At 32.1% G+C, this 8,568-nt stretch overlaps 1 protein-coding gene across 1 annotated transcript; it reads left to right on the top strand.

The window, feature by feature from the left end:
• Positions 1 to 1,189: 1,189 nt before the first annotated feature.
• Positions 1,190 to 5,302, top strand: LOC136218990 (probable galacturonosyltransferase 12). The gene is made up of 6 exons (XM_066006181.1): positions 1,190 to 1,523; positions 2,943 to 2,998; positions 3,214 to 3,369; positions 3,773 to 4,363; positions 4,498 to 4,800; positions 4,869 to 5,302. The coding sequence occupies exons 1-6, from the start codon at positions 1,307 to 1,309 to the stop codon at positions 5,145 to 5,147; spliced, it is 1,602 nt and encodes a 533-aa protein (XP_065862253.1). The 5' UTR covers positions 1,190 to 1,306; the 3' UTR covers positions 5,148 to 5,302.
• Positions 5,303 to 8,568: the final 3,266 nt, after the last annotated feature.

Below are 8,568 nucleotides of genomic sequence, written 5' to 3'. Positions count from 1 at the left end.
GATCTCATCTCATATCATATATTCAACCTATAAAGTGTGGCTAGGATTTCTTAGACTAATTCAAACAAATTTTATATACACAGAAGTTGTTTCCATGTTCACGTCAATCTAATACCTTACTATTTTCAATTATTTTAATGGTCACTACTTAGAACAACCCGTCCTCTAAGAAAATAAAGAAATTTATTAGAAACTTGTTGATTGTTTTTTTAGGTTACAAACTTGTTGCTTGTTAAAGCTACACAACTCCATCCAAACTTTGAATTTTTTTTCATTTTCTTATGTTTTTTTTTTCTTTTTTAAATTGTAGTTTAGGTAAGGTATATAAATGAAAAATGAAATATATGATTAATTTTTCTTTTTACTTAATATTAATATATTCATTGTAAAGATTTTCTTTTGGCCATGATAGTGTTCTTAGAATGTTTATCATATTTATATCTTAGAAATAAAAATTGCAAGTAAAATCTAAAAATCACATATTTTTGTTGTATTTACAGATAATTTATATTTCTCGCCCACCCACCGTCAATTGGGATTCAAAATGTATATATATAGAAGCATAAAATGAGAGAGGATATATTATTGTGTTGTGGAAGGAGAAGAAGAGAAAAATAGCTTACTGTGTTTTCACTCCAAAGACCAAAAGACCTATTAGTATTATGTAATGAGAGAAGAAAAGTCACTTTCTATTTAGAAGTTGTGTAGTGTCAAACTCAATAGACATTATTTAAACCTTTTGTATGCCTCCTTTTATAAAAAAAAAACTTCATGTGTAGGCAAAGCTATGTTACACCAAACTCACTCTATTAATCAGATTCCATTATTAATTATTCAACTAATCACAATTTATGAAAAAAAAACTAATTATAAATTGGGTATTTCCACACAATCCTTTTAATTATAAAAAAAGAACACATAAATTATTAAATCTGAATTTAAACTAGATAATTACAAGAAGCATTAACGTTGGAACTTTTTTTTTTTTTAAAATGTTGTTTTTAGAAAGGAATTAAAACCCGTGAAAGCAAACATGGGTTGTAAGTCGTATGTCTCTTTCTGTTTAACAACTCTCTTCTCTTGTGTAGTAGAAAAATATTCAAATATGGCCTCATTACTAAGCAAGTTTAGGTAAATGATAGCTACTCTAAACTCCATTTCCATCCTTTCTTTTTACATCCCATTTTCTCCTTCATTTCTATTACTCCCTTTTCCCTTACAATTTCATTAGATTCCAGTAAAAAAAATAACAAAGAAACAAGGTGCTGAGTTATTTGTTGAATGAAATTGTTGTTTTGATTAATATATGAAAATGCAGCTTCATATATCTCCGAGTTTGAGGCATGTGACAGTGCTTCCTGGGAAAGGAGTTAGAGAATTTATAAAGGTTAAAGTAGCTGGGAATAAGCTTTCTTTTACTATGATTCTATATTGTCTTCTATTCCTCACTTTTCTGCTTCGTTTCGTCTTCGTCTTATCTACTGTTGACACCATTGATGGAGAAACCAAGTGCTCTTCTTTAGGTACATTTCTTATCTCTAACTCTTTTTTAATTAATTAATTAATTGCATTTTCATAATTAGGGTAAATACGTTTTGAATTTCAATTTCTGTTAGACTTCTCTTAGATTTCAAATTCAACATCGTTGAGATACTTTCGGCCTGATAACTTTAAGTTTAAGTTTTAAAACATTGTTCTAGTCGTAAGTTTATTTCATATTTTAATTTTAATATTATCTACTTCTCCCTCGTAAATATCATTTGCCTTACAAAAATATATAAATATCAAAATAATGATTTTCCTAAAGAATATTCTAGCTGTCTGTTATATTCACTTTCTCGTAGGATTGTTTCAATAACTTTGATATACTATAACCATATTTTATCAAATTATGGTTAGTTTTAGGAGGGTCATACATTGTGTGACACATGTCACAAAATATATATCAGTTCTTAAAATTATTCTGTATATTCTAATATTTGTCTCGTTTGACTGAGTAAAAATCGTTTAAGTAGAAATATTGAGTTCAATAAGTAATTTATACAATAAAGAAGTCCATTTAAATGCTAGATGATAAACTTCTAACCTACTAATCAAATTATTTATAAATTTTTTTTTTATTAATTATATTATTTTATTTGATAATACTAATTAAAATATTTAAATTTTAATCGATCACTAACAAAATAATACTCTAATTAGTAAAATAAATTATCTATATATTTCTCAAATATAATTTACTTAGTATTTTTCATTAAAAACATGATTCTCTTAAAAAATTTTATGTATTTAAATTCAACTCCTTATTTTTATTATTTTATTTATGAAGCAGTTTCATAGACAATTTTAACATTTATTACAATTTAATACTTAAAATTTATTATTTAATTTTCAATTTTATATAACATTATTGTCTTAATGGTTTGATGAAATCTCTTAAAAATGGTTTGATGAAATAATCCAACCAATAATTGCTAGACAAGTATTCAATAAATTTTAAATATATTACCCCTAGCTAGATAGTTCTTATTCATGGTAATGATTAGGAGTTTTTGTAACTAGATTGTGTGATTTAGATTTGATAAGTTTGCTTGATTAAACTGCAAATTAAAGTAAAAGCTGGACTGACATATCTCACCAAACTACATCTGATTGAAAACCATATAATTAGCCAATTAACACGTGACTTCGCTAGATTTTAGTACTATTTTAATATATATATCACCTACGGTCGGTGTATCACCAATATTGGCTGCAGCCTTTCAACTAACATTGATATAATCATCACAACAACAATATTTTAATGTATCAAAGTAACATAAACAAAGACACATTAATTAAATTACCAATCATATATTTATAGTTATTATTATATTTACGTGACCAGATTTTCATTATATTATATACTTACTTGTATAATTTATTTTATTAATTAATGTCAGGCTGCTTGGGAAAAAGACTTGGTCCAAGGATACTGGGAAGAAGGCTTGACTCAGCTGTAATATCCGAATCCCTTTTTAAAATTGATATAATATAAAGTCTTATTTAATTATTTTTTTTATAGATATACTAATTAATTATAAAGGTACCAGAAGTGATATACCAAGTGGTGGGACCCCTCTCCGGACCCTCGCTCAGCGGGGACGCGTAATGCGACCGGGCCGCCCTTTTTTTTTTTATACTAATTAATTATTTTTGGATACTAAATTAAAGGTACCAGAAGTGATATACCAAGTGCTAGAGGAGCCACTGGAAGAAGATGAATTGAAAGGAAAAACTGATGTTCCCCAAACATTACAAGAGTTCATGGCAGAAATCAAGGACACCAAACTAGATGCTAAAACTTTTGCCCTTAAGCTCAGGGAAATGGTAATTCAATTCTATTTTCTTTTAAAATATAATTTTTTCTTTTTAAAGTACGAGAAGTGTAAATGTCATCAAGTGATCGTGTCACGTAACAAAAACGTCAACAATTCAAAACTTGATCTATCATGTGAGCTAACTCAATATGTGTTAATATTTATCATTGAATCCATTGAACTAAAAGTTCGATCTGATAATTAACGTCCAATTATAAATTTTATATTAATCTCTAACACATTCCAACACCCAAATGTCTATTGGACTTGTAGCCTGTATAACAAAAGCTCAATCATAGATCTAAAAGAGGTTTTGATACCATATCATTAAACCGACTCAATCATATATCTTATATTAATTTCTGACAATAATTACTAACACCGTTAATTGAATTTTTATTTATTTATTTCAGGTGAGTCTACTGGAACAGAGAACAAGAACAGCAAAAATACAAGAATATCTATACAGGCATGTAGCATCAAGTAGCATACCAAAACAGCTACACTGCCTGGCTCTAAGGCTAGCCAATGAGCACTCAACCAATGCAGCCGCCCGTCTCCAGCTCCCTTCGCCGGAGCTAGTCCCCGCCCTCGTCGACAACTCATACTTCCACTTTGTCCTTGCCTCAGATAATGTTTTGGCCGCCTCCGTTGTGGCCACTTCCCTTGTCAAAAACGCATTACGCCCCCAAAAGTTTGTCCTCCACATAATTACTGATCGGAAAACATATTCTCCGATGCAAGCCTGGTTCTCTTTGCACCCTTTATCCCCTGCCATTGTTGAGGTTAAAGCATTGCACCATTTTGACTGGTTTACAAAGGGTAAAGTCCCCGTTTTGGAAGCCATGGAAAAGGACCAAAGAGTCAGGTCTCAGTTCAGAGGAGGCTCATCTGCAATCGTCGCTAATACTAGCGAAAAGCCCAACATTATCGCAGCAAAGTTACAAGCTCTTAGTCCTAAGTACAATTCGGTTATGAATCATATCCGAATTCATCTCCCTGAGGTAAAAAAAATATTTATTACCGAAAATATTTGTCGCTAAATTCATAATATCTGTGGTAATTTCATGATATCAACGACGAAATTTTCTGTCGCCAAAACAAATCTGTAATTTTTAATGTTATTTTGTTTGCGCAGTTGTTTCCTAGTTTGAAGAAAGTGGTATTTCTAGACGATGATATAGTGGTACAAACAGATCTTTCACCGTTATGGGATATTGAAATGAACGGAAAGGTGAATGGTGCAGTCGAAACGTGTATAGGAGACGATAAATTCGTCATGTCAAAGCGGTTGAAGAGCTATTTAAACTTCTCCCATCCATTAATAGCTAATAATTTTGACCCAAATGAATGTGCTTGGGCTTATGGCATGAACATCTTTGATCTAGCAGCTTGGAGAAAGACTAATGTTAGCCTCACCTATCATTATTGGCTTGAACAGGTAAATCAGATATTATCATTTTGGTTACGTAAATCAGATTTAGCGACTAAATTTAGTTTCGGTTGCAGAATTTGAAATCGGAGCTGAGCTTGTGGCAGCTAGGAACATTACCACCAGGATTGATAGCATTTCATGGACATGTACAAGTGATTGATCCATTCTGGCATATGCTTGGATTGGGATACCAAGATAATACAAGTTTGTCTGATGCACAAAGTGCTGCTGTTATCCATTTCAATGGCAGAGCTAAACCTTGGCTTGATATTGCATTTCCTCAACTTCGGCCTTTGTGGACAAAGTACATCAATTTCTCTGATAAATTCATTAAGGGTTGTCATATTAATTAACATGATTTTTGCAACCAAGTTTTCATTTTTATTAATGGAAAAACTAAGTATATGATTGTAAATGAAGAGGGTGATTAGCCAAAACATGAAATCAAAGCAGATCTTCGCCAAGTTCTTTCATCAAATATATACAGCCTTAGCCATATCTTTATTCATTCTTGTGTAACTCTTCCTCTATTGCTATTATTTGATATGAGAGTTTAGATAGAGTAATTGCTGAGTTGCAATTTGATAAATTATGCAAATAATTTATATGCAGAAGATTCCTTCTCGGAAAAAAATGATAAAATAGCAATTTTATATTGTTATTATTTATCAACTTCAGGTTTATATATATATAGATAAATGGAGTTTTAGATAACTTGAATCGTGTCATTGTACTTTATGTCATAAGATCTTTTCAACGATATATTACAAACTCAAAACGGACAAGTGATGAATAAGAAATTGATGCTCAAAATAGATCATTTGAAATATTTTTATTGTGAATATTTCCTCGTCCCATATTGGAAATTAACGAGCTTCTTGTTGGGTTTATATATAGTTAGCCTTTATAGGGCTTTAACTAATAATATGCTAAGATGCTCTCTTATATGCATGAGGTATAGTCGAAGTCTCAACGGGTTGGGAGCGCATCGATGCCAATGTCGGACCCAAGTGGCCCCTTGGGCTTGCCTATTTCCAACAAGCATCATTGTTCATGTCTTATTATTTCAATTTGAATAGATGAAAACTTATTAACAGAAATATTAAAGGGCATTTTAGTCTTTCTAATTGATTAAGAATATTGCTTTTTTTTGTATTTATATATAAAGAACCTTATGCTTAGGTTTTAGGGTTAAATCTTCACTTTCTCCTTTCCTTCTTCTTCCGCCTCTTTCCCTTCTACTTACTGTAATTTCATCTTCTTCACTATAACTCCATCTTCTTCATTTGAATGAGAATTTTTTTATCTTATTTCTTCTATTATGGCAATAAAGCACGCTCATATTTCTTCATTTTTTCATTCGAGAAAAAGAATCGTTTTTCTAACATTTTTCCTCGATTTGTACCTGGAAAGTTGAATCATTTGTTGTTCTTTGGGTTTCTTCTGGAAAATCAAATTGATTCCTTTGTTTTTCATCTAAAGAAACGAAAAGTCTCTTGTTTGCTTCTAGAAATTGATCCTTTAGATTTCTAGAAACTATTTAAGAAAATCTTGTTTTTCACCATCTTGCTTGGTTTATACATCTTCATTATTAGATTCAAGTTCTAGTTCAGATTTATCTCCTATGAAGGTTTCGTAGACTTCCAGCCGTTCAAATCGACATGTAGAGACAGTGTTTCAAGATCCATCTTTTAATCCTTCTAGTTTTTACTATTTACATCCTAGAGAGAACCCTAGCGTGGTTTTAGTTTCTTAACTACTCGATGAGAGTACTTAAACATTGGTTGAGTAGAGAGTTCAAGTGGGGATTACGTGCGAAGAACAAGATGGCTTTTATAGATGGTTTCTCAACACTATGATTTTCTCCTGGTTGTGTAGATCACTTGTTTCTTCTATTGCTCAGGGTATTCAATGGTTTGAAAATTCTTTTGATGCTCGGAAAAATTTACGGAAATGTTTTGCATATGGAGATTCTCTTAAAATCTATGTCTGTCACTAAATATTACAATAAACCAATAACTCTTTGGGAGGAGTTAGTTAACTATATGCCTTTTTATCATTTGTAATTATCAACTAGTCTGTAAGTGTGCTCATTTTTTTGTCAAAGGCAAAGGCTTATTAAGAAGATGATTTCGTAATCTGTTTCTTGAAAGGTTTAAGTATGGAGTATCCTAGTAATGCACGTTAACAAATCTTCATGATGGAACCCTTGCTTGATATAACTATTATTTTGTCTTTAATTTCACAACAAGAAAGACAAAGTCTAGGTACTAATGTTGTTCTTGAATCCTCTATTAATCTAGTTAAGGGACAACACTATGATAATAAGAAAAAGGGTCCTAAATATAGTTATTTTGAGAAGCCTAGACATATTAAGACGTTTCAATTACTGCTGAGATGGCTACCGAAAAATCAAATGGGATTGCTGAAATCAACAAACCATTCCGGTTTGAAGGAGCTCACTTCCGAAGATGGATACAGAAGATGTTGTTCTACCTCACAACAAAGAAGGTAGCTTCTGTTCTGACTTCTGAAAAACCGGTTGTTCCTGAAGATGGTGATGAGGCAAATGTTCGTGCTGATATTCGTGCTGCTGAAAAATGGACAGAAACTGATTTTCTGTGCAAAAACTATATTCTCAATGGGTTAACAGATGACCTATATTATTATTACACTGCTGAAGAAAAAACTGCCAAAGAAATTTGGGAAGCTCTGCAGAAGAAATATGACACAGAGGAGACTGGGTCGAAAAAATATGCTGTCAGCCGCTACCTCAAATTTCACATGATGGATGACAAATCAGTGGAGATTCAATCTCATGAATTGCAAAAAAAATAGCATATGAAATCATTCCAGAAGGTATGCCTCTAAATGATCAATTTCAAGTTGCTGTCATTATTGACAAATTGCCTCCTTCGTGGAAAGATTTTAAAAATGTTTTCAGGCACAAAACAAAAGAATTTTCGATGGAAAGTCTGATTACACGCCTCCGAATTGAGGAGGAAGCTCGAAAACAAGATTTAAAAGAAGAAGTGCTTCTGTTTCTAATAACACTAAAAGATCCACTGCGGTTCTGAAACCTACTCAAAAAAATTTTAAGAATCAGAACCACAAACCAATCTAAAATTGCAACACCCGAGTTAATTTGAATTGGACCCTTCAAAGGAACCAAAATAGGCCACAACAACATCCAACCAGAAATGATGCTGCTTTCATATGCTTTAATTGTGGGAAACCAGGTCATATGGCACGGAAGTGCAGGAACAGGCCAAACACCACTCCTAGTGTTAACCTGACTGAAGAGCAACATAATTATATTGCTATGATTTCTGAGATCAACCTCATAGGTGGATCAGATGGGTGGTGGGTAGACACTGGTGCTTCCCATCATATTTTCTATGATAAAAGTATGTTCAAAACATACACTGTTGTGACCGAAGATAAGAAAGTGTTGTTGGGTGATTCCCATACCACTATTGTTGCTGGAATTGGTAATGTGGAATTGAACTTCACATCTGGAAAAACCTTAACTTTGAAGGATGTGATGCACACTCCAGAAATGAGAAAAAATTTGATTTCGGGCTATCTTCTCAACAAGGCTGGTTTCACTCAGACTATAGGAGCAGATTTATTTAGTTTGACCAAGAACAATGTGTTTGTAGGAAAAGGTTATGCAACTGAAGGCATGTTTAAATTGAATGTTGAGATTAATAAAGTGAATGCTTCTGTTTACTCCTTTGTACTTTTAATGTTTGGCATGCTCGTTTTTGTCAT

The sequence above is a fragment of the Euphorbia lathyris genome, chromosome 2, assembly GCF_963576675.1.
Source record: "Euphorbia lathyris chromosome 2, ddEupLath1.1, whole genome shotgun sequence".
Taxonomy (NCBI): Eukaryota; Viridiplantae; Streptophyta; class Magnoliopsida; order Malpighiales; family Euphorbiaceae; genus Euphorbia; species Euphorbia lathyris.
This window is presented reverse-complemented; position numbering and strand designations above follow the sequence as displayed.